Genomic DNA, 25,286 nt, shown 5'->3' with positions numbered 1-25,286 from the left:
CGGGAAGAGAGTCGATCGGATCAACTGCGATGCTGGGACATTTGTACCGACAAACTTTGTTACCGTCGGACGTGCTGTCAAGCGAGAAACTTAATCAGAGCCCTCGACTGGCTCGAGTGATATTGCCAACCCAGGAGGAGCAGTGATCTACGGGGAGTTCTCTAGCTGAGACGGCACAGCCCATTGACAGGGAGAGTTGCCGGTGGTCAAGGCTGAAATCGCTCGCCAGGACGGCATTCTCCCGCTTATTGGCCCCTCACCCCGGCAGAGATGTCTTGGAATTCCGGGGTAGCGACAAAGATCTCGTAAGCTCATTGGAATAGGTTTGGCTCCGGCGTGTCAACCCCCCGAAGGTGCATATTGGGTGGGACGGTTTCCCCGAAACCAAGGGTCAAGGCGAAAAATCGCGCTGATGCAGATCTTGGCTGTTGGGGGGAAAGGCCCGCGAGCCGTAGCGCAAAGTCTGTTTTGAAGACGTCAGTCCAACCGAGGGATCCGCCAGCAAAAAAGAAGAAGGACAGGGAACCCTTTTTCAACGACAGTTTGTGATTCCAGATGAATACGACTCGAGATCTAGAGTAGGATTTCTAATCAAGTGGCATCATTGATCATCGTCTGTTGGCTCGAGCAGCTGTCAATCATCTTTCAACAGGCGCTCGGGTGCAGTAGTTGGCTCGCTTGGGCGTCAACGAGGCTTGCAACGTCCCGATCATCCAAATCCTTCCCCATTCGACAATCAACAATCTCGTACTGCACCTGCTAAAGCATGGCAGACGCCATTTATGCAATGGCTGGGTTCAAAACGCTCTGTGGCGTGAAGACCCCGGCTCTTCTTTGAAGGATGCCGCCATTCTCTGATCCATACTGTAACTGGCTGGCATACCGGGACTTGTGCGCAATTGCCTTTATTCTAGAACCGGAAGGCTGTTGCAGAAGCGGACTCGAGAGAGACCCGGTGATCACTTGCCGCTTCAGTATCAAGCGTGTTACCAGGAACCAGGAACGTTGGAGGAGATGGTTGCTCAGCTGTCGGCCGCCCATGGGTTCATTAGGCAGCATCCACGAGGGAATGCCACATGGCGATTCCCCCTTCCCACGAACTCTGTTGCTTTTTTCTTTGAGTTCGACGAGAAACCTGTCAGACTGCAGGTCTCCTGCTTTGCTCGCGTGGACTCGGCAACTTCCAGCCCCTGATCGTTGTTGTCTTTACATAAGACTTGACTGGATCCCAAAGGATCCATCCGTTTACATTACCTGCATCTTTTTCACGCTTCCGGATCAGCGGTGTCCCCCCTGGCACTGGACGACGATCGCTCGGCAAGCTGTCCCCTTGGGCCGCTCGGGTATCCGTGACTCTGGGAGAATCTTTTCAACGTCGCTCTTTTCTTTTTTGCATGTTTGTTGGACACTCACGATGGATTCATCTCTGCTTTGGGCTCGTTCAGGGCCTCCGCCATATCCAGATGTAACAAAAATCCCCACGCCGCCTCTTCAGGAGAAGGGTCTTGTGGTAATGTTTCTTTTCCCATCTCTGGCCATTATTATCGTGAGTATGCGGATGTATATCCGTGTGACCATGCGGCTGGTTGGCCTTGGTAAGTTTGAGCATGTTCAACGATTTCCTCGACCAACAGCTAATCCAACGGTTTCAAGATGATTACCTCGTGTTGGCTGCTCTCGTAAGTCCTTGCTCTCACTCAGCCACGCCTTGGGCAAGCCCTTACGGCAGGGTTGACCAAATTATCGTCCCAACACGCCACTGACAGGTCTTGGCAGCTTTTTGCTTTATTGATGGTTGGACCTCTTTTCATGTGTAAGTTTAACTCCCAAGATATCTCCTGATAGGTATACTGACCGATCTATAGTCATGAAGCTTAACTACTGGGGATGGCACAAAAAAGACGTCCCCGACTTCGATCCAAGGGCCGGATACTGGTGGAACTTTCTCGTCCAGATGTTCTACAACCCAGTCCTCGCCCTCGTCAAAGCCTCGATCCTCGTTTTCCTCCTTCGCCTCGGCGGTCACAAGCGGTCGGTGCGATATGCGATTCACGCCCTGAACATCTTTAACGCGCTTCACGCCGTCGCCATCTTCTTCACGGCTCTGTTTCAGTGCATTCCACTGGCGGCAAATTGGGATTTTTCGCTACGAGAGGACCCTGACACGAAGTGCATTCACAATTCGTTTCACGTTATTGCGTCTTGCATCACGATTCTTACCGACTTCTTGGTGCTTGCGCTGCCTTTTTGGATCTTCCTGGGCCTCACGATGCCCTGGGCAGCGAAATTTGCGGTTATTGGAGTGTTTGTTATGGGTTCTGTGTAAGTTGGCTTTGCTTGTTTTCGGGCTGATTCCTTCTTCCGCTTCTCCCCCTTCTCGAAGTATCATTCTTTGGAAGATCGGGCTAACCCTTTCTAGTGTGGCCATCGTCGGTATCATCCGGGTTGTGGGAATTTACGATCTCCTCCTTAGAACTCACGGCCCCGAAGAAGATACAACCTATAGTATCTCACCCGTATGGTCCATCGTCGAAACGAACCTTGCCATTATCTGTGCCTCGATACCTGCCCTCCGGGGCCTCTTCCGACGATGGTTCCCCAAGCTATTCGGCGGAAGTTCGAGAAAGACAACTAGCGCTCCTTACGGAAACACATATGGCAGTGCCACTCGGGGAACCAATGGAATGCGGTCTGTTAATTACGATGGACCCGGCGACATTCGGTTGAAGGACCTTCGGGGGTCGCGAGCCCATCATACTGAGATCCGGAGCGTATCACCGAACGGATCTGAAGAGGAGATCATGACGTACAATGGCATCATGCGAACAACAAATGTGGATGTGGCTTATGAGAGTCCTTCCAAGCATAGTGTGTCGGAACCTCGAACATCAAGCGAGTTGAAATTTGAGAGCAAGGAACCCGAGGTTAGGCTGGGAGTATAAGGATATCTCGGGCTTGGGAGATAAAAGTGCGAATAATGTCTATAATTGGAACGTCGGAAGAAATTTATGTCCTTTGGAAGAGTTTGCTGAACTGGCTCGACCCAAGTTCGCCATTATGCCTCTCCACGCTGCTCTGTCTGGTTGACGATTCCCTTGCCCTCCGTATCAAAACAGGACATTCCCAATGCACTATCCATGTCCTTCTCCTGCGCGGATCACACCATAGTAATTCGAGTATCCTGTATGGGTTAGTAGCGCCAAGCTATCAACCTAGCCGACTTGTTATCTCGTACAGCGGTGGCACATTAACTTTCCTTATCGGTTGTAGTTTAGATGAAGTGGCCTGATTTCCCTGCCTATGGTTTCCCCTGCCCAGACACACTAGTTTCCCTGTTCGGTTGCTAAATTAGTGACTTGGAGAATTTAGAACTATCTAGGGTTGGAAACTAAGTGTGAGATTCATCTATTTGGAGAGGCAGAAGGGAAGGCATTTAAATATCCTCCACCTGGAACAAAGGACTTGCGGGGTAAGTACTATGAGAGAAGCTAATGACGAAGAGAGCCGTTCAGGTCTATTGTTCTACGCAATGATTAGGCTGGAGGATGATGATGGTCATGGGTTTGATGCGTGCGCACTTTCCAAGTTCAACGAAAGATGCCATTGAACACAAACCAGGCCAATATTTGCTCTTTTACGCCAGAATCAACCTAAGGCTAGGTTCATGGGAGTATGTTGCTTGCTGGTGGCATTCAAGCTGTGAGAAAATTCCTTTCCAGTGGCCTCTGTTCTTCAGTGAGGGGGTGTTGAACAGCAGTGAACGAGGCATAAGATCGGGTTCCCGGCCCTGCGGCGTAAAAAGATATAACAGATTGTTACATGACTTAGCCTTTTAGGACATGGTTCGCTTAATCGTGAGAACGGCATTATTCCAAAGCGGATGTGAGAACTGGGTTCTTTCTCGGGTGGTTGCTAGGGTCGGTCCCGTGTTGGCCCAGCGGACCACTGAAGGCGAATTATTCGAGAGAACCCTCCCAAGACGTGCTCGTGCTGCTAGGTTCGCTTATATATCTTTATAGGTGCTGTTTGATACCAGAAGAAAGGGAGTAGCTAGTAGCCAATAGTTGTCAGACGAATCGGAATTGTCATAGACCGCCAAGACATGAGTCTATATTATTATGATTCGCTGAATACTCTAGTTCTGGAATAGCCAGCGGATGTATATGCACGCGCTGTTTGAGCACCGATTGTAGATCGAATGCTAATTGCCTTCTCAACATCGTCGAGGACGAGAGCCGGGACTCGTGAGCGTATTTTATCGTTCCTCCAGTCAAAAGGCCAACGCTAGGTGATCATACGCGATGGAAAACCCAATAAGAGCCTAATAATTGACTCTTCGCGCCGACAATGAGGTCTTTGCGCTAGGTGCGTGCGTTACTCTGTCACGCGCGACGAGATGATGGCTAGAACAATGATATTGCTAGGAAGGCCGTTGAACTCGATCACGAGAGAAGATGCTGATGAATTGTGTAGAGTAACGGGCTTCGGAAAGAGTCATTTTCTATATATAGAGGATAGAGCAAAGCACGAGGTTAATAACCATCACGTAAAGACGTCTCCTGATGTCCCCAGAGATCAGTCAAATGACCCAGTTATCAAACTCATTTGCATTAGTAAATTCATTCCATAAACCCCGCAGATAAGCGATTGTTGGGGAACAAAGTTTCTCTCCCCAAGGCACGAAATCTTTGTGAGGTGCTTTTTCGGACGGACCGTCGCTCACGAGATGTCGGCCTGCCGCTTAGCCGGCATGACAGCCAACGGTCATAACAACAGCAGATTCAACGCCTTTTATCTTGTCAAAGTTTGTACAACAGACCTGATGTTCTCTCTCATCGATCCATTTGATCTCAATCTCGAAACAGAGTAATCTCGCTGCCTGGCAATCATCTGGGGCCGGTGAGCGGAGCGAAAAAAAAAGGGCACCCTTGAATTCCTGTTAGGAAAACATGACATGATCAGATCCACAGCGAGCGTCTCAATGAATTTCCATTAAAAACCAGACCCGTAGGGCGCATGACTCTTGGCCAATCCGGCAGTTTCGACGACGTAAGAAAAGGCAGACCGGCAATAAGACCCTAGTCAAGCGGATGCAAAAACTCTGACGGACGAGCTTCCAGCGCTTTACGCCATGTGGTCAAGCGCCATGCTGAGAATGTTCCATACGCTACGCTACGCCACGCCGATGCGGCTCTTGAACGCCTTGCCTTCGGGCCTTTTGCGAGAATTTCGGGACGGGTAACGACACGTGCGGTATTGGTTACGAAGAGGCGATACTGGTTATTTCAGCTGTTCGATAACGGTTGGATACTGACAATTACGAGTTTGAATGGATAAAAAAGACCCTCATCAAAGGACAGGGCATCCCCCAGGAAGGACATGACCCCATGGAGATGCAATGACACCCCCGACTCCGAGTTGACTCCGTTACGTTTTTCATCGTCGTCCGTGTGGAGCCCGGGTTCCCCGACCACGCGCCCTTTGTTTTGTCGTGTCGTGTCGTGTCGTGAAGCCGGCCGATTAACCGTCGAAAAGCAGGTCTAGCCGCCACCCGCTGCAGAATCGTACTTTAATTCTAGATAAAATCTCTCTCTGGGGTCGTTGAGTTTGTTTCAGCGTCGATCGTTCCTCCTGTTTATCTCTTAAGTAGAGGGTGCCTGCCTTCAAGTGCCTCCTCTCAACCTCTCGATCTCCATCTTTCCTCCCACCCACACTCATCACCATCATCAATACTCGATCAAGATGACAAACGACAAATCTAAGCCAGTATCCAATATGATTGACGACAATCTTGTCGGCAATGCTCCTGACGACGTCGAAGTCTCGCAACACAAGCAGCTCGCTGCCCAAGGAAATGCCCACTTCCATCGTCTGGGCTGGAAGCGATTGGCCATCGTCACTATCGTCGAGGCCGTCGCCCTCGGTGCCCTCAGTCTGCCAGGCGCCTACCACACCCTCGGAATGTTCCCCGGCGTCTTCTTGACCATCTCGCTCGGCCTCGTGTCCATCTTCACCAGTTATATCGTCGGCCAGGTCAAGCTTCGGTATCCCAATGTGTCGCATTATGCCGATGCCGGACGACTTTTGTTTGGTCGCTTCGGCTACGAGGTTTTCGGTGCTGCCCTGGTTCTCGAGCTTGTCATGGTTGTCGGATCTCACGCCCTGACTGGTAGCATTGCCCTGATCGACATCGCCGACGGTCGCGTCTGTTCCATCGTCTTCTCGGCCGTCTCAGCTATCGTCCTTCTGATCCTCGCCATTCCTCCCAGCTTCACCGAGGTCGCGATCCTTGGTTACATCGATTTCGTCTCTATTATCGCCGCTATTGGTATCACCGTTATCGCGACCGGTATCCAGGCCAGCGACTCACCTGGTGGCCTCTCCGGCGTGGGGTGGTCAGCCTGGCCCAAGGAGGATCTCAGCTTCTCTGAGGCTTTCGTCGCCGTGAGCAACATCATTTTCGCCTTCAGTTTTGCCATTGGTCAATTCTCCTTCATGGACGAGATGCACACGCCCACCGATTACATGAAGTCCATCTACGCATCCTGCTTCATGCAGATCTGCATCTACACCTTGACCGGAGCGCTCTGCTACGCCTTCATCGGTCCCTCAGTTCAATCGCCTGCTCTTCTTTCGGCCGGTCCTCTTATTTCGAAGATCGCTTTCGGAGTCGCCTTGCCCGTCATCTTCATTTCGGGTTCGATCAACTCAACGGTTGCTCTGCGATACATCCACGGACGAATGTTCAAGGACTCGATTCTCCGATACATCAACACTCCCAAGGGTTGGGCCAGCTGGATCGTGCTTGTCACCATCTTCACCATCGTCGCTTGGATCATCGCTGAGGCTATCCCCATCTTTTCCGACCTTCTCTCCCTCGCTTCGGCCCTCTTCGTGTCCGGTTTTTCGTTCTGGATCCCAGCCGTCATGTGGTTCATGTTGCTCCGCGAGGGCAAGTGGTATTCCAAGAAGAACATCTATATGAGTCTCGGTAGCATTCTTGCCTTTGTTATCGGCGCTGTCACTCTTGTCGCCGGAACGTATGCTACGATTGAGGATATTGTGAGTAACCCGCTTCCAACCAAGGCACTTCTCGATGCTAATCTTGACACAGATCAAAATCACGTCCGATGGCTCTGCTCACGCCCCATTCACCTGCCGTTCTAGTTAGAAGGAAGGCGTATGTTTAGTGGGCAATTGCACTGTTTCGTAATATTTAAAAGTAGATCAGAGAGGCCTTCAATAGGCCCCAGCCAGCTATGATTAGAGGCTTGGCTAATAATGTTTACAAGAAAGACATGTTTACTATTTCAACATCGGGGCGGCCAAAACGTGATGCGCAGCAACAGACAATAGATCGCCATGTCAGGATATTGAAATTCATGCTACAATTGGTTCGCAAACATTGAATTAATGAGAAAGTCGTTATTAGTAAATGTAACGGACTATGTGTAGTTGAACAATTGGATCCTGTCTCAGAGCGCACTAAGTATTACTCCCAAAATGATAACTTCAAGCACTGTTCCGACCGATGGGGATAGAATATACAATCTTGGCCATCCCATTCTGCCACTAAAATCATGTAATTGTATTTGTCTTAATAGGCAGGGCGATTGATCCAATTCTTGACCATGCTCCATCTTCGTTGAACCTCGCCGGCCGAACCTTCGCTGGTCGTGCTCATGCGTCGGGTGTTGCTGTCTCGTCGAGTGACCATGTTTACGTCACCGGATCCCATGGGATTCTTGGTCGTCATGACTCTCTGTTTGTAGCCTGTTGGTGCACATGTCAGTCTTTGTCTGTTGGAAGTGGACGGGGGTATGCCTACCGCTGGCGTCATTTCTGTTGGGGTTGTCGAGCACAGCCTGGAGCTTGGCCTTGGCTCGTTCCGATGCCTTTGATGGTGCCATGTTTCTTTGCTGATGATTTGGCGTGATTCTGGTGATGGAATGCAGAGTAGTTCAAGCTGTGCTGATGATCAAAGACTTCCAACGTCACTTTGACAGATGAGGGGATCCCGCATCTTTATCACCCCTCGACCACTTCAACCTCGTGACCTTTCGTCATTTGTAAATGAGGAGAAGGTTGTTTGTCAGCTTTGCTCTTCACCCGGGTTTCCTATTTGAGGACAAGAGGGGAGCCATCTTCAACCGTCGGGTAGCCATCAACGTCAGAACGCGGGGTAAGCTACCCTCCTTCAGCTGGATTCAGCAACTCACGGTTTAGCATTTGAAAGGATTGTAACCCTCCGATTGAATAGCGTGAATGGTGATTGGAGGCTGCCAAAGGGTCATTGCAGTGTTGTGAGAACTGCCGAATCGGACGTCTCGGGAAGGGCCTCTGATGCGGCATCCTCGCTTGACTTCTGAAGAGCTTGCCAACGGCGGGTAATCCCGTGAATAAAGGGAAGCCTTGGATTTGCTCCCGTATCAAATCCATGTTCTCGTGGGCTGGTGCCTGTTGTTCCTGATCGGCACAGTAGCTGACAGAAAGCAATGACTCTTCATCCAGGTTCGGAACTCAAACCGTGACTCAGAGCCTGTCTCACCGAAGCTTTAACAGGCACAACGCGACCGCCCGCCTCAATGTTTGCGTCTTTCATCACATTTCTTATCTCTCGGAGAAGCGAGGACGTAACTGGCGCAGTAACTGCCTGCCCTTAATCGCTTCGCCTTATACTTCCTGAACCTAAACATCTTTGTCCAAGAATGGCGGCTCAGCCGTTTGATCTTCGTCCGGTTAGACCTGTGGGAATATCCTGATAGAAATCCTACTCACTCGAAATTTAGGTTCTGGATAAGCTGGTTCGGACGGAAGATGATTGCAGGCCACTCGTCGTGATGACTTGTGGAATCTCAGGTGAGGACATCGGTTGTCTGCCATACCGGTCATGTCTGCTGACCTCCATGACTATCAGGTGCCGGAAAGTCAACTTTGGCGAAGCAGATAATTAGCCTTTTCCCCAACTTTGTACGGCTCTCTGTTGATGAAATCATTTTCAAGAATCATGGACTCTATGGCATCGACTACGCTCAAGAAAAGTACCAAGAATATCAGGATGAAGCACAAGAAATCTTGATCGCCGAGCTGAAGCGTCGGCTTGAGGATAAGACGAAGGACATTGTACTCGACCTATCCTTCTGGAACAAACAGTATAGAGACGAATTCAAGGCTGTTATAGAAAAGTTCGGCGGCCGATGGGTTCTGGTTTTCTTGGATGCTGACAAGGAACTCCTCTGGAAACGCATCACCTTGCGGAAGGCCCAGAGAGATGGTCAGGATTTGGTCGATAGAACGGGAGATTCGGCATTTGATGTAGGTAGGGAAACCTTCGACTCATACTATGAAGGGTTCGAAAGGCCTTGTGGAGAGGGAGAGCATGTCATCGAGGTCGTCTGATGGACGGTGTACTTATGTGAGGATGGGGAAATATGCATCGATTTAGTCGAATTACTAGCAAGATATAGTTTTGAGAGACGTATGGGAAAATTTAGTTACTCATCAACCGGGCCTTTTATCTTTGAAGCAACTATAAACCTATAGCTCACCTGGTCCTTATCCACGCCTCATGAATTTTAACCCTCCACCTGCTCATTGCCTTCTCCTCGCAAGTGATCATAGATCCCAATAGATGTTCTCATACACTATTGGTTTATAAACTTCATCACTACAGAGTTGGGACTGTCAGATCCTTCCCCCTTGGCATCGCGAAAGTTTGCAATGTCAAGTTTTAGTCTTCATAAGCTTTCGGTGTCCATCAAGAGCAAGACAGCAGTATTTCCATTTTTTCACGTAGTAATTTATTGAATCGTTGGCTATATAATGGCTCTTGAGAGGTCATATTTCGATCTAGTTTATTTTATTCCACACACACACACACACACACACACACTCGCTCTCCCTCTTTCTCAGCTCACACCTGTCTCAAGACAACCACCAATAACCCAACACCATGATTCCTGTCACTCTCGACACACTCAACCAGCTCATAGGGCTACCACCTGTCTTGATTCTCGACCGAAATTCCATGGGCGTTGCCTATGTTGATTTCCTAGTCCGCCTTTCTCCACGACACATCACCTCGAAGGAGGGTCACAATCAGCTCCCCTTCGAGCTGTGGCTTACGATACTCGAATTCGCCCAGCCTATTCCCAAACCGCGTTTCAGGGGTCTTGATAGACGGGGAACCTGCGACCTGGTGATACCGCGTGCTTTGGGAGTGAATATCGACGGGATACCCACCTTGTTTTGTGAGCCCTTGAGCAGACCACAGTTTGGCTTGTTGAAGCACTGGGATCTAGAGAGGCTGTACAATCACTATCTCAAGCGACCGCACCTTCAGCTCTCGGAAGCTAAGAACCCGTTTGGCGATCCATCAACCCCGGGGGCCACCTTCATAGGACTCCCAGTGAGCTGCCTTGCGTCCAGGATACCGACATTATTTGCCAACGTCAAAGTCCGGGACGTCATCTGGTGTGTAGAGGCTGGCGACTGCGGGCTCTGCAGGGGTAGTCGAAAGCTGCATGTCCGTGGTGACGAGGGACGTCTGCTTTGTCGATATCTTGACCTCTCGGTTTACATGTGGGATGATGATATATTGCGTGGCCTATGCCCTCTCTGTGTTGGCGAGAAGCATTTCTGGGAAAGCGTGGAATTGCAAGAGATTTACCCTAGCCATGAGTATCTTTCACCTGACGAGTACGATGCATGGGAAAGAAGACGCCTCGTCAAGTTGGGATTCGAAGGCTAAGGTCGATGCCCATAATTGATGACATTCGTCACGATTTTGCAGGTCGGCCCGGGTAATGCTCTCTTTGCAGAGCCCCAAGAGATCTTGACGAGGTTCGATGATGAGATGCGAATCTCCCTGGGCACGAGCCTCTGCCCTTCGACATCGTTCTTCTGCTGGACATCACTCTTCTACTCGCCAATCATCTGGACATCAGTCTTCTGGCCAGCACTGTTGCGCAACCTACTGGACACTACTCTTCTGGTCAGCACTTTTCTTCTCGTCAATCTTCTGGACGCCCTCGACGATAAAATGCGAGTCTCCCTCGTCTACTTCCACAATAGCCTGGTCAGGCGAACGGAAAGCCAAGAAGGCCGACTCAAATATCTCGATCAGTGGCAGATAGGACTCAAGGAACTGGCAAATAGGCTATCGAAAGGCGGAAATCTCGGTATTCACGAGTCCTTGCTAGTCAATCTCGCCGTATATACGGAGTGGCTGAGGGAACTATTGGATCTAATAGAGGATCTATGACCTTGATGAGGAAGGACGGTTAGTCGGGCCGTCATTGAAGACAATAATGGATAGGCCGGATCAGCAACAGTATGCCAATACTTCCTCGCTTAAAATGAAGGGATAATAAGCTATGGTGTTTTATGGCATTGGGCTTTTATGTCGTCATGTACTGATCACTGTGTCTTTTGCTATTGTGGCTGATGGCTTCTTGTCATGATTGCAGATAATAACAATGAAGAGAAAACTAAGCCATTCTAAGTGTTTCAACGTACCTAAGCCATGCAAGTCTACTTAAAAATTGGAGAAAGCAAATCTAGAAATGCTGGCAGATGTGTGCAAGTATGGGGCACGAGGGTCATTGGTCTCTTCAACCTTCTCCTACCAACATGATGGACGACGGGTGGGAGTTAGCGATTTGGGGGGCGGTTGATTGAGCTTTTCATGGCGATGATTTGGTCCGAAATGACGCAAGGACATACAATTCCCTCTCGTCTTGTATGACATGAACACATGCCGAGCACTCTTGGCCCTGGCTGCCTTGGTCGTTGTTTTAGGCACAGAATATTTACCCACCACAACGGCTGTAATAGTCCAATTCGTTCTAGCTTACAATTTAGGCTTCGGTGCTTTAGGGGAACCTCGGCTGCGATTGATGATCAATCCAGTGCCAATGTTGCACGTTCGCTCTGGGCATATTCCTCATGTCCGGGGTTCAGTGGTGTGATTGACACTACGCAATCAACCTACCTATTTAGTCACCACAGCTCACCTTGATCACAATTTTAAGGACCTTTTCAAAACTCTCAAGCGATTTCGGACAGAATATCGCTGGATTGCACAGCCATGTCCGACTCAGAGATCAAGGCGCCTGGTGAAACCAGCACCGCCGAAACCCCCAAACAGGCTGGTGAGTTCGCGCCTCAAATCTCGATGCCGCATTCTAACGAGAGCAGTGAAATGGTATCGCACACCGTTTTATAATGCAACCATCCTTGGAATCTGCAGCTTTGCGGCGCCAGGCTTGTGGGGTGCCATGAACTCGTTGGGCGCGGGCGGCGCTCAGAAGCCTTATCTCGTCAACACCGGCAACGCCCTTACCTTTTGCTTGATGATCATATCTTGTTGGTTTACCAGCGGAATCGTCAAATATGTCGGCATCAAAGGCGCCCTTATCATCGGCACCATCGGCTTCGCCCCATACAGCGCTGGTCTTTATCTCAACAATCGGTATGGCGTCGAGTGGCTTGTCATCTTTGGCGCGGCGTGTTGCGGTGTTTCAGCTGGAATTTTCTGGGCTTCCGAAGCTGCTATTGGAATTTCATATCCCGAGCCGCGGAACAGAGGACGGCTTGTGGCTTACTGGCTGTCTTGGACACGAGTTGGCCAGATCCTAGGTGGTGCGATCAACCTCGGCCTCAATGCGGACCGGAACGAAGCTGGAAAGGTCTCGTACAAGGTTTACCTTGTATTCATCGCTCTTCAAGCTTTGGGTCCTTTCGCAGCCTTGTTGCTCAATCGTCCTTCCAAAGTTCAACGTTCAGACGGCAAGGCCGTTGACCTGACAATATTTGACCAACCATGGCAGGAGTTCAAGGCAACAACTAGAACTTTTCTCAAGAAGGAATTTCTCTTGCTTGTCCTATGGATTGGACAAGGCGTGTACTCCGAGTCTGTCTTCTTCACCTATATCGCCCTGTGGTTCAGCGTGCGCGCCAGAGCGCTTGGATCGTTCGTGTCTGGTGTCGTGGCCGTCATTGCCGGGAACTTGCTCGGCGTTTGGCTGGACCAAAATCACGTCGCCCTCAAGAAGCGCGCTCGATGGGCGTACATCACCATCATGACGTTGCAAGGCGCGTGGTGGATATGGTTGACCGTCAACGTAACCAAGTACCGCAAGGAGCAGCCAATCTACGACTGGAGCGATCCTGGATTCGGCCGCGCGTTTGGCGTTTTCATCTTTCTGGTTTCTGGCTTCCAGCTCAACTACAACTTCGCTTTCTTCATCATTGGCCAGATATCGACGAGCCCACAGGAGACTGTTCGACTTTCGGCACTTCTGAGAGGAACGGAATCGGCATGGCAAGCTCTCAGCTACGGACTTAACGCTTTGCCCATCTTTGCGACAGTTGGCAGTACATATCTCAACTTTGGACTTTGGGGACTGTCTTTGTTCCCAGCTTGGCTGGTCATCAAGAAGCTGGGAACAGGCAACGACCAGCTTGATGCTGAGCCGCAGGGTGACAGCGAGGAAGGTCAAACAACGCCCAAGGATTCAGCTTAGCCAAGGAATGATATGGTTCGGGGGTAGTTTCATTGACCAGACAGTCGTGGGCTCTTTATCGACGATGTATCTCAAGCGCTCCACGGATGCTTCTCGCTTAGTCTTCAAGTAGCCCGGGTCGAAGGCCCAGGTCGACTGTTCTGAGATGTCTGTGGAGTGTCCGAGTGTGTAGCGACTCTGTACCTCCGGTTCGCCGCACTGGTGCCTCTTGGGGGCGTCTTCGATCTGGCTCGGGTATTGACCTGTGCCCAACACCGGGTGAGTCTTTTCTCGGGATTCTCCTTTCTGGGGCTTGCATCCCCAGCTGGGGCATCAAGTTGTGGGCGAAGTTATTGATCAGGCGGCGCTCGGGAAATAAATATAATACGTCGGTGAACCCCCCAAATCGTTGTAAACCAATACCAAGATCGGGTAATGCTGCACTTGGTTATACAGGGGTGTCGGAGATAGACGAAAGACGAAATGCATGCATGTTCTCAATCAGCGCCAAAAGGGAAGTGACGGGGCCAAGGCTGTTCAGGTCCTAGGCCTGCAGCCAACTAGGCACTATCCGTATGCCGCCCGAGCCTTGGACGCTGCCGACCTCTCCTTGATTCAGCGTTGAGCAGGGGGCGAGGCGGCAAGACACACCTTATGCGAGGAACGGAAAGTGGAAAAAGGTCAGGATACCTCGCCAATTTGAGATCTGACTGCCATGAGGGCCCCCGCCACGTCGTATTCGGGACGGCTGGGTGATACATACCTGCGTCAATAGTGCAGCTAATTTTCGGCTTGCAAGGATCTCATGGAGGCTAGTCTCTGTAAGGAAGAAGAGGGAAGGAGCATGGCATAGCCCATTGGTAAAAGTGGCCAAGGCGAGACGAGCTTGACTATTTCCACCTCCTGACATAACCCCGCTCAAGCACTTTGCTCCCTTGCATTTCTCGTTCGATTCCACGTCATAAAAACTTTTCATTTGGTCTCTCCCAGATTTCGGACGTCGAGACAGCCAAAAACGAGAGTCAGGTTGTGTAGCAATTCAATCGACTATACATCGAAGTAAACTCCCCCGGGCCAACATTCCTTCAGTCAGCTTTGTGCGATATGGATAAACCGCCTTCAAGATATAGCGTGCAAATAGCACTTGATCAAAAGCTACTTGAGGTCAAAGGGAAAAGCCACGATCTATGCTGTGCTTGGGGGTTTCTTTGGGACGGCTCAAATGATCCCATCTACAACATAGTAGGATGGATATCGCGTCTGTATACCCAGCCCAAACAGCAATGGGTTGCTAACAATAAATTCAGCTATGGATTCTCCTGTAGAGACAATCGCCTGGGATGAAAAATATTATATTACCGCCAGCAAGAGAGGGCATCGGCATGGTAGTGAGTGCCCTAAGCAGACTGGACATTTCAACATGACTGACATATTGCTGAATTGAAAGAGATGGTCAATAAAGCCATGGAAGCCACGCCCATCGTCGGAGGTCAAGAGTTTATAGTAACGGACTTTCAGCATACAGAAGTCAGAAAAGGCCCAGACACTCTCGGGAAGGATTCTTTTGGGTACAGAATAGAACTCAAGTGCTCTATCGTTCTCAACTTAGCTCTGGACCTGGAGGAGCTCGCGGCTGATAATTCCACGCCGGCTTTCATCGCCAGTGAAGGCGAAGAGCCACTCGACCTTGGTAAAACTGGTGCCATCACACCCACGAAAACTTTACTGTTCTTTTTTGTCAAGAAGAACATATTGGAAAGACGCCATGGGTTCAATTTCAAGCTTTTGGAGCACCTTCCAATCGTCTATGACTACGGCAATCAGTCTACCCAGTTCACGAAGATCAAGTTGGTGTACAAAGATAGTAGACCTCAACTCTCGCCTGATGTTGAAGCCAAGAAGAACGAGTCCTTACTCTTCCTCATGGCGAGACAACCTGTTCCGAGATTAGAGGATACATTTGAATCTATACCTATGGAGGAGAACAGCCGGCAGGGAGCGACGCAAAATGAACCGAAGTATTGATCTTCACGGCGAAAGTGTTTGATGGAAAGATCGTATTTAAACTATATTACCCTTTGCTCAACCTCAATAAACACAATATTGAATCTGGCCTAATCGTCCTTACTAAAACAGACGAGGCTCGTCCTGGGCCCTTTATTTGGGCTCAACAAAGTGAGCCCCGTCCCACCTCAAGTCAATGCCATCCCGGGCAGAGAAATCAAAGATGGAGAGGTCCCCTTTGATGACCGACACCATAGTTCCAGTCTCGGCGTTCTTCTGGAACCAGAGAGCAACGATAGACTTGGGGGACATGACTTCGTTGCCCTTGGAATCAACGGGCGAGGAACTGATGTAGAAAGGCAAATCTTTGCCATTGATGGTCTTGAAGATAACTGCAGAGGCCTCACTAGCAGTGTCGTTCAGGAACTTGAAAGAATTCTCGGGGAGTTTTTCAGATGAAATAGTACCATCGACCCAAGTGGCAGGGAGAGTGTAGACCTCGCCGAACTTGATACCTGTGGGGTTGGTAGAAATGTTGAACTTGACTATAGAGATTGTCAGTTAAATGGCAAAAATACAGGGCTCAAGAGAACCTCATACCTCCATTTGAGAATTTGTCCTTGGTGGCGGCAATCTTGAACCGGTCCACCCATGAGATGGTGACATTGCCAGCAATTGCTATTGAAATGTCAGTTTAATATTCGAAAGATTCTTAAAGTAAGTCACTTGCTGTCCGCGTAGGCAACCACATTGAAGGCAGGTTCGGCACCAACACCAGCACTGAAGCAGAGTTTGAAGCCCTGCGTATTGTACTTCTCAATCTGCTCCTTGGTAAACTTGATTTTGATCTCCTTGCTGCCCATTGTGTCTGATGTGGAAGTTGAGGAAGAATAGATAAATGATTGATATGTTCTTGTTGGTTGCTTGGTTGTTGAAGAACCTTAGTGGAAATAGGGGAGTAAAGCATCTATTTGTACCTGGGTGATGCCTCCTTGATACTTCCGGGCTGTGCTAAAACCATATCAATCTCGATCGCGGTGCATCGTCTGTGGCTAAGAGACCAATCGAACATCGTAAATCACCATTTCTAGAGGGGAGCTGAGACAATGGAAGCGTCTGGACACTTTGGGATGTGAAGGAGACTTGCATGAGCATTCAATAGTCTTGTTTCTACCTGCAAAGAGCCCATATTTTACAACCTCAGTTCAGCTCCTCACAAGCTAGAGAGGTCTAGGCCATTCTTCTCGTTAACTTGGTTGAAAACGGCAAGCGAGGGATCACTTTGCATGTCTTCAACAAATGTTTATCATATGTCGGAAGGCAAAGGCCGGCCAAGAGGGATCAAATGTTCATTGCATGCAAGCCACGTCACATATTCTCCTATTCGGAGATACCCGAGGCGACACGGGACAAACTGGAAACTAATCATCTCTATCTGAAGTATGTGATGAGTGTAGCTGGATACAACGTTGCATTTTCAGCTTGTTACTGACGCAAAGGCTAAGACAGAAGAGATGCGCCAAGGTTGGGCAAAGGTCGCCGCTGGTCTTGGCACTTCATGACGAAGTGCGATGGGGTATCTAATAACAAAGTATTGGCGAGGAAAACGATGTATCCAATCATGTACTACGTTTAATTAAACATCGAGTGTATATACAACATAATTGTCACAGTTTCTCAGCCTTCGACTTATCTGTTACGTTGTAATTGAAAAGGGGACAATTGTAGCTTCAAGGGTCCGGTCATGGGGAATTCTGTGAGCAGGTTTACGACAAGACTAGCTATATGATTATCAGACCACTTCAACACGACCACTGTCACATATATTTGCCGCCAACTTGTGATGAGTTTAGCTTTGTGCATCAATACAATGAATTGCTGCGTCTGGTTGTGATTTCTTTGGGCCAATTAAGGACAGGTACCTCGGCGCTATGCACGCTTAGTGGTGGCCCACCCGCCGGAACAGCTCTGGCCTGGAAGCCTTAACTCAAATCATGGAGGAAGTTCTCCGCGGCAATATTGCCCCATAGTCAGCTCAGAAAAATAAGCCATGTCTTAGAGCTTTCAACAGATATGGATGCATAAGGTTTCGGACCGCCAGAACAGCTCCGGCCTGGAAGCTTTGACACAGATTGTGGAGGAAGTTCTCCGCGGCAATATCGCCCCATAATCAGCTCAGAAAAACAAGCCATGTCTCGGAGGTTACGGGCTTTGTAACCACCTCTCCAGGGGACGAGGTGGGGGCCTTTGATTTGACCTACTGAGTAGCCATTGTTACACGACAGGCTTTACGACTGAAACCTACAGTGCCAAGCCAGGCTCCCGTGCGGTCTAGACCGACCATCTCCTCAGTGAGAGCTTTTGCGATAGAATTGTCTCCGTGTTACTTGGTGTAGCTGATGTTGGTAGTTTTTAGCGTTCCATCGCAGCATTTCCCATCTTCCAATGTGATAACTAAGGCCTAGATTATCTTGTCCGTGATGTGTTGTCTGGAAGTCCTTATCCCCTCACTTATATAAGATCCATGTGAATCACCACTTAAATTCCGTTCTCATAAACCTCACATTTTCCAATCCACTAGCCTGCTTCCAACCTACTTCTTCCATCAAGCTCCTCCTTCTACGGCCGATATTCAAGATGCCGTTCATTCCTGTGGACTCCCCCGCGGAGCTCAACCAAATATTTTCAAGGGGGTCAGATGCTGTTCAGATTGCCTACCAACAATTCCGTCAAGTTTTCACAAAACGATTGATGATGGAGGTGGGGCTCACTGATACCTTTATGACGCAAGCTCAGAGGGTGGCCAGTGCATATGGGAAAGACGCATTCTTTGTAAGTGGTCTCCAGCCTGCAGGTGATATTGAGCGCGAAGAATAGTTATCGCTATACATCTCGATACGAATAGCCCAGGGAACATTGACAGCAGCATGTGCTTACAGTTACCTAGGAATGGGTCAATAACGAAAACACAAATGGTTGCGACTTCGGAGTTAAGGTCAATAGCAACCAGACGACAAATCAATACACTGTGCTGTTCCAAGGTTTGCGCATAATTCAACTATCCCAGGTCTCCATGCTAATACCAATACCAACCAGCTAAAGTCGCGAAAAGAGAAGGCCAATCTATTTATGCCGACTTTCTTTATGAGTAAGGGCTACAGAATATATCAAATAGCACATAGCTAACCACAATTCCAGAAGTAAGAGGAGCATTGGCAGGTTTAAGGTTCTGGATTATCAGAACATCCTACTAGCCAACTATGCCAGGCAAACCAACTCTGAAGCATAGTAAGTGATCAAGCTTTATATATCAGCTCTTGTAGATAGCTAATCAACCGGTAACTAGCTATGTTGTATATGACGTGGAAATGGTCTGGTGGATTAACGCTATCGCGTTGGCAAACTGGCTTGGCATAAATCAGGGGACAAAGATGTCGAACGTGGAAATCTGTATTAAAGCATTCCAAGCTTTAGCACGCACGTCGTACCTTAATGCTCGGAACGATGCCATAGCTGAGGAGACTGGGGAGACAAAGTAGGTTATTAAATTTAAATTTCATAACATGAATAATAAGAGGGCATTACAGACAAGCGAGTGTCGCAAGCTAATTTCCACTTTAAGAGGATGTTTTTAAAAAATTTTAAATGTCAAACAGGATTTGAAATAGCTAGAAATAACTTTGGCTTACCTACCGTTTTCTTACGCACTACATTGGCAGTCGGTGCCGCGGAGTCGACCCTCTTCGTACGAGATGACGAGCACCAGGCTTGACTTGCCAGTCCCCAAATAGACCCCGCCGTGTCGCCACGTGAACGAACGCGTCTCCGCGTCCAACGACATCGCGACCGGCAGCACATCACAAGGGCGCAGCAGATCATCCAATGGTTTGCGGACTCGCAGGAGCTCCCACTCACCCCGGAATTCTCTGCCTGCTCAAGTATTCTAGTCGGGAACGGGGCCCGTTCCCGGTTTTGGATCAATTAGAGCCCGAAGATCTCTACCTGCGTGGATTGAGTTAGCCTAAAATTGCTCAGAGTAGACAGGCACTCTATATGGATCAAGGCTGGGGCCAAACTGGCAACAATTCAGTTGTGCAATTGTATATCTGTATGAAATGAGGCCGTCGGTCGCATAATGATGGATCAAGGTACAAATGAGACGATCCTCGTTGTGTTTGTATTCCAAGTGAGTGACAATACTCAGCCAACGATCTTCGCTGTAGATTCGGGTTCGTCCACTTTCTATGACTGACGGCCACTAGCCCTCTACTACAGTTGTGGATCTGCCAAAGCATGTATGAGATGTTTCTGAGGCCCGAACTCAGTATATGTCACCACATGTAGCTGCTACTTAGACATGGGGTGAATGTGCCCGTGTATAGCAGTGAGCGACACGGAAAAACAATATTTGAAATGAAGTACCCTTGTAAAGTCAAATAGCTAGTATACAGGCACTGTGGGTGATACTGTCCGACAACTCACGTGCGAAAAGAGGTTGTTTCCCGGATAGTTAACACGCATGTCGTATCATCGGAGAATCAAACTGGAAAGACTCACTCCCACTTCAAGTAGATTTGTGGCATTTGGAAAAGTAACCTAGTATCGACTTGCGATAAGCGTGTACTTATGAATCACAGTCATCGCTCCATTGCTCCGAGGTTTTCACGGATGAGAGAAGGCAGTGTACTCTACGCGCAGTATGACCACCCTCAGGCATAGGGTAGCTATCGACGAGACACCATCGTCAGGTTCAATTAGAGACACTCAGCTTATGGATGAGTGTGTCAGTCACGCAATCGCTAGGGAAGAGACTGGGTGGTCGCAAGGGTCTGACGATTAATTTCAACTCTTTCCATACTATGGACAGTTGGCATGTCAGGTCACTACGTTTTTCATCTTCGGGCAACAAGCGTTGCCACCAGCTCGCGTAGGGAATGTGGCTTCAGTCATGAGCACCGGAATATTGTCCGGATGGCAAAATCAGCTGTGGAAGCCAGTGACGGATTGTTGTGGCTGCAGGTGGTAGTCTCGTGATACGAAGTGTTTCACCGTATTGTCTCAAGGCTATGACCGATATTCTCGTTTCTTGAGGAGTTCTTGCTGCGAATTCCGCGGACCGTATCATGCGATCAATACCCGCCGCTATCCTCGTCCCAGTGACGCACCTCGCCGATTGGTTCGCCCCATTTGCCAAGGCAGGCAATCAGACCGTCACTTGTGAGGCAGCTGCAAGAAACTTTTCGATCCAATAAACAGCCTAGTTCACGCGAAAAATTGTAGATGGTGAAGCGGGATAGACCGGCCTAGTCTAGAACGTCCAGCACCCAGAGAGTAACAGGTGATGAGCTTGTTTTCGGCTTCTCAGCCAGCCACGCTTCCATGTTTCTGCCATTTCCCGCCTGCATATGCGGCTGAATCAGTAGCGTATCCCGGCTCGTATTTCCGCGACCGCCCTGTCATAGATTCAGCCGCATGCGCACGTCCACTTGCCGCTTTCTTCGGTGGATCCGCAAGTGTGAAGTCTTGAGTTTTCCACATCGATAGTTCCTTGGCCTAGGGACTTACACCCCCCCGTAATGCAATGACATTCTTTCTCGGTGAGGCTACATACACCTCAGCACTCAATGACTGCAGCTCGACGAGGCCCTGAAGGAGGATCATCCCCCCTGAATGAGTCTTACCACCACTGGCCAGCATGCACCAGTATGACTCCTTGGAGTAACACCCATGAGGATTTCATAAGTAACATCGTAAAGAGCTTCGGACACCTTAAATCAGCAACTGGTCCGAAGGCAGCAGTCGTCTCAAGCTGACGACAAGGTATCGTAACAGGAGTGTCGCCCTTAGAGAATGCTAGAAGGATTCATGGCGTGCGTGGCTGTCCCCGGCTAGTAGTACGGTGGGTCCGGTCAGACTGAAGGGTTGCGTAGGTGTAAGGCACGGTGATGCGTTTCTACACACCACCACGCATATCAGGGGCAACAATGCGATGAGCGTTATAGCCACTAAGAAGGTTAGAGACAACTGACAGAAACGTCTAAATGACTTTGAGAGCTTTTTCGACCAGCTTTAGGCTACTATGGGTCGTTGACTGTCGTATGGTACCTCGCATCCCGGTCATATGTCAGCGGAGGCATAGAACCCAGCGGTCTGAGATGTCCTGCTCATTAGATGTGAAAGTTCCATGAAGCCATTCATTTCACTCAGGATCACAACCAGGTATCAAGTGCTGAGCCGCCGCCAATAAGCGTTAGCTCGTATTCCTGAGGCGGAGGCCGGTGGTTGGCAGCCGAAGTCATTGACTGCCACCACCACCGTGATTCACGACAACTCTCGTCCAATCAATCCAATAACTTATTACCAACTCAAGCTCGCATCGAAACTAGAAGGCTCCTCCTTCTAGTTTTGGAAATCGCCGAGGCCTGGACCCTCTGCACAGTTAGTAGCCTATGACTGAAAGGCGCCGGGGCTGTGGGTGACTGGCGTAGTGTGCCGGTTGCTAGCTGAGCCCCTGTGACATTCAGGTGCATACAAGGCGGACCAAGGCGGCTTTACTTTGGTAAATCGGTTATTGTGCATTGTCTAGGGATCGCAGAGAAGTCCGCCGCTTGTTCCAGCAAACTTGGCATCTGTCAACTCAGCAACAGCATCGTGCATCGAGGTAAGTTCGATGTCAAATTGTTGGTCAATTTGACATGTAGAAAGACCGACTTCCGATGCAGCCTAGCTCTCTAAGAACGAGCCTACCAGTTTTTGATGCTAAGAAATACAGTGTCTAACCCACAATCTCATGATGGACTTCAATGGAGGCCAGGAACAGCTCAGGTTAAAGCAGCGACTGCTCAGGTCCGTGGGCGAGAAAGGAAACAGAGCGCGTCGGGATTCGAATGGCATATGAGCTGTTATTGTAAAAGCACTTTTGACACCCCCATCTCACGAAATTATTCCACATTTACGGAGCATCAGTAGGATCCCTAGCAAAGGTTAGCGACCCGACAGCTCATTTGAACCACAGGGGATAAATTTGTTGCAACTTACCAGTCCGTAACCAAGTGCTCATCAAGGGCGTCCAAGACGGCCATGTCGCTTTCCGAGATCTCGAAACCATCAATACTGGCGTTCTCAAGCATACGGGCCTGCTTGGTGCTCTTGGGCAGGGTGACGAAACCGTGCTGGAGACCCCACCTGTGGCATGTTAGTACTGAGGGCAGAAGTCATGGGTCTTTGATGAACTCTTCTTACTTGACAAAGATCTGGGCTGGTGTGACTGAGTATTTCTTGGCGAGGCTGTTGATGGTGGGATCACTCATGCGCATGGCGCGAGCGAGAGGAGCATAGGCCTCGATGGTGATATTGTGCTTGGCACAGGTGACCCTGATGTCCTTTTGGATGTTGAAAGGGTGAACCTCGATCTGGTTGATGACAGGCGGGATGCGAGGGTTCGAAGCCATCAGCTCCTCGATCTGATGATTGTTAGCGATCCGGCTTGCGCACCACTAAGCAGCATAGGTACGTACATGAGCGGAACCATAGTTGCTGACACCGCCCGACCGGATCTCGCCGGCGTCGATAGCATCCTCGAGGGCCTTCCAGCTGGTGAGCCTGGCTTGTTTGCCGCCGTAGGGACTGTGTAGAAGGAAGAGGTCAATGTAGCCCAGGCCGGACTCGTCAACAGACTTCTTGATGGATCGTCGAACAACGTCATACGATTCATCACAGCTGGCAAGCTTGGAGGTGTAGAAAATGTCCTCGCGCTTCAAGCCAGTGGTGTTCTCGCTGCCTCCGAGGAAGTCGCTGATGGCCTTGCCGGCTTGACGCTCGTTGCGATACATTTGGGCGCAGTCAAAGCCTCGGTAGCCACTCAACAATCCTAGACGGACTGCCTCGGTAGCTTCCTTGGTTGACATCATGTACAGGCCCAACTGGACACGAGGAATCGTGATGCCATTGGCCAGCTACTGGGTCGTTAGTCGCGCAGCCAACAACATGAGGGGTTCGCGGTACCGTAGCCTTGGAGGCCAACAAGGACGGAGTTGATGATGCCATTTTTCTCGAATCCGAGTCGCTTAATATCTTGAAGTGCCGAGGACGTCTTTGCACTGAGAAATGCCGCGTTATCAAGAAGAGATCAAAGTCCGATCTCGCAGCGGGGTCGGCAGTTGAATGCGTGGGGGTGAGGTTTACATAATTATTGCGTCGGAGATTATGAGGCGTTTGCTTCCCACAGCCATTTTCATGATTGGTTATCAATCAGCCGGCTCGGGCCAGATCTCCGTGGGATGAGGTATAAAGGAACGACTATTGACCCTTGTGGCTGCACGGGTGGGACGATAATCGGGATGGACGTTGCGCTACCGAGTGGGAATATGCCTCGTTACGGGAGAGGACATGGGACTTGTTGATGAAGATAACTATTGTTCAGGCGAGTGACAACCCATCATGCTATATTTCGCATTATGAGAACCTCAACCTTGGCCCAAGACCAACAGCTTCTGTCCCATTGCTACCAGCTCGGTAGTGGACCCGGTGCCAAAGATCCGAAGACCCAGCGCACACTGTTCTAAAAGGTCAAGCCGGTCATACTCTCAGCAGTCTTCCACAACCTATGGGCAACCTCTACATCCTGCACATGGGTAGATGCAATCTCGGCGACCTGGCAATCATCGATATGAACACCACCGTGGGCTGTGATCCGGGTTAGGTTTCAAAGGAGACAACTCGATGCCATGAAAAGCTTACAATCAAGAGCAGAATCCAGCGCAGCAACTAGAAAGCTAGCTGCACCTTGAGAGGCAGACTTGTACCCCATGGTCGGGTTGCGGAATCCGTTAATATGCCTCTGCAACTCTGTCACAACGACTAGCAGAGGGTCAGTCTCGATGGCCCAAATAGAGCATTTTCTCACGTACCTCCTGGGGCTGCACTGATAGCCGTGACGCCTTTGCTCCCGAACCTTTCCTTCAGGCCAACGGAAAACAGCATGGATGCGGCGTTGGAGTGCAGATACGCCAGCATGCCATTGTACTCTCCAGCATTCGCCAGCGAGCCGAGACCCAAGTTCTGTACCATTACCATGTTTGGCTCTTCCCCTGCCGGCAATGGCTTATCGCCATCCCAGTTAAGATCATGGAATCGGATGGGGCAAATCATGTATCCTCCAGACGTGATGTTGACGACTCGTCCACCGCTGGTCAACTTGGGCATGAGGAGGTTGGTGAAGAGCCAATGCCCAATGAAGTTGGTCGCAAAATGCATCTCATATCCGTCTGTAGACAAGGTGCGATTGGGCAACGCCATGACTCCAGCATTGTTGATCAAGATGTCGATGCGCTGGTGTTGTTTAAGAGTCTCGGCTGCAGCTTGCACGGAAGCGATGGAAGACAGATCCATCTGCACAACCTCGATCAATGGAGGATTGGCCATGCCTTCTTCGATGGTTTGGGCAACGGACTCAGCCTTGGCAATGGATCGCGCCGTGAAGATCAACTTTGCGGGCTTCTTTGTTGAAAGAGCCTGTGCTATCGCCTCGCCAAGACCATTGGGCGACACTCCGGTGATGAGGACTGAATATGTCAGTGTATTCATGAGCTTTGTCTCTGTTCTGGATAATACTTACTCGCCTTGCCGACAACATTCTCGGCAAATGCTTCAACCACCTCTTCGCTGGTGGTCGTTTTGTTGAACTCGAAGTACGTCGTCATTGTAGAACATAATGTCTCAATTGTTTACCAGACCCAGAAAGCATTAACACCCCTGGGCATTAAGAGCTGGCGTATA

The 25,286-nt window shown here is 49.7% G+C and overlaps 8 protein-coding genes and 1 pseudogene across 9 annotated transcripts, besides 1 other annotated feature; 6 read left to right on the top strand and 3 right to left on the bottom strand.

Annotated features, from left to right (window-relative positions):
• Positions 1 to 841: 841 nt before the first annotated feature.
• NCS57_01406900 (uncharacterized protein) lies at positions 842 to 2,942 on the top strand (the record flags this gene model as incomplete). Its single annotated transcript, XM_053063684.1, has 5 exons — positions 842 to 1,595; positions 1,654 to 1,679; positions 1,777 to 1,813; positions 1,866 to 2,322; positions 2,420 to 2,942. 5 exons carry the CDS (start codon positions 842 to 844, stop codon positions 2,940 to 2,942), a joined length of 1,797 nt encoding a protein of 598 aa, XP_052907017.1.
• A 2,728-nt stretch (positions 2,943 to 5,670) lies between these two features.
• NCS57_01406800 lies at positions 5,671 to 7,171 on the top strand (annotated as a pseudogene). Its single transcript has 2 exons — positions 5,671 to 7,062; positions 7,115 to 7,171.
• Positions 5,671 to 7,171: a sequence feature.
• Positions 7,172 to 8,708: 1,537 nt separating this feature from the next.
• On the top strand, positions 8,709 to 9,399 carry NCS57_01406700 (uncharacterized protein; the record flags this gene model as incomplete). The annotated part of the gene is made up of 3 exons (XM_053063683.1): positions 8,709 to 8,738; positions 8,790 to 8,859; positions 8,918 to 9,399. The coding sequence occupies 3 exons, from the start codon at positions 8,709 to 8,711 to the stop codon at positions 9,397 to 9,399; spliced, it is 582 nt and encodes a 193-aa protein (XP_052907016.1).
• A 553-nt stretch (positions 9,400 to 9,952) lies between these two features.
• On the top strand, positions 9,953 to 11,263 carry NCS57_01406600 (uncharacterized protein; the record flags this gene model as incomplete). Its single annotated transcript, XM_053063682.1, has 2 exons — positions 9,953 to 10,408; positions 10,793 to 11,263. 2 exons carry the CDS (start codon positions 9,953 to 9,955, stop codon positions 11,261 to 11,263), a joined length of 927 nt encoding a protein of 308 aa, XP_052907015.1.
• An 825-nt stretch (positions 11,264 to 12,088) lies between these two features.
• On the top strand, positions 12,089 to 13,526 carry NCS57_01406500 (uncharacterized protein; the record flags this gene model as incomplete). Its single annotated transcript, XM_053063681.1, has 2 exons — positions 12,089 to 12,152; positions 12,199 to 13,526. The coding sequence occupies 2 exons, from the start codon at positions 12,089 to 12,091 to the stop codon at positions 13,524 to 13,526; spliced, it is 1,392 nt and encodes a 463-aa protein (XP_052907014.1).
• Positions 13,527 to 14,609: 1,083 nt separating this feature from the next.
• NCS57_01406400 (uncharacterized protein) lies at positions 14,610 to 15,530 on the top strand (the record flags this gene model as incomplete). The annotated part of the gene is made up of 3 exons (XM_053063680.1): positions 14,610 to 14,763; positions 14,813 to 14,893; positions 14,953 to 15,530. 3 exons carry the CDS (start codon positions 14,610 to 14,612, stop codon positions 15,528 to 15,530), a joined length of 813 nt encoding a protein of 270 aa, XP_052907013.1.
• Positions 15,531 to 15,662: 132 nt separating this feature from the next.
• On the bottom strand, positions 15,663 to 16,372 carry NCS57_01406300 (uncharacterized protein; the record flags this gene model as incomplete). Its single annotated transcript, XM_053063679.1, has 3 exons — positions 15,663 to 16,054; positions 16,110 to 16,187; positions 16,240 to 16,372. 3 exons carry the CDS (start codon positions 16,370 to 16,372, stop codon positions 15,663 to 15,665), a joined length of 603 nt encoding a protein of 200 aa, XP_052907012.1.
• Positions 16,373 to 22,461: 6,089 nt separating this feature from the next.
• Positions 22,462 to 23,624, bottom strand: NCS57_01406200 (Aldo-ket-red domain-containing protein; the record flags this gene model as incomplete). Its single annotated transcript, XM_053063678.1, has 5 exons — positions 23,514 to 23,624; positions 23,027 to 23,464; positions 22,752 to 22,972; positions 22,548 to 22,694; positions 22,462 to 22,483 (listed from the first exon to the last, which is right to left on the bottom strand). Exons 1-5 carry the CDS (start codon positions 23,553 to 23,555, stop codon positions 22,462 to 22,464), a joined length of 870 nt encoding a protein of 289 aa, XP_052907011.1. The 5' UTR covers positions 23,556 to 23,624.
• Positions 23,625 to 24,069: 445 nt separating this feature from the next.
• Positions 24,070 to 25,210, bottom strand: NCS57_01406100 (uncharacterized protein; the record flags this gene model as incomplete). Its single annotated transcript, XM_053063677.1, has 4 exons — positions 24,070 to 24,194; positions 24,249 to 24,368; positions 24,419 to 25,072; positions 25,126 to 25,210. 4 exons carry the CDS (start codon positions 25,208 to 25,210, stop codon positions 24,070 to 24,072), a joined length of 984 nt encoding a protein of 327 aa, XP_052907010.1.
• Positions 25,211 to 25,286: the final 76 nt, after the last annotated feature.

The sequence above is a fragment of the Fusarium keratoplasticum genome, chromosome 12, assembly GCF_025433545.1.
Source record: "Fusarium keratoplasticum isolate Fu6.1 chromosome 12, whole genome shotgun sequence".
Classification (NCBI taxonomy): Eukaryota; Fungi; Ascomycota; class Sordariomycetes; order Hypocreales; family Nectriaceae; genus Fusarium; species Fusarium keratoplasticum.
This window is presented reverse-complemented; position numbering and strand designations above follow the sequence as displayed.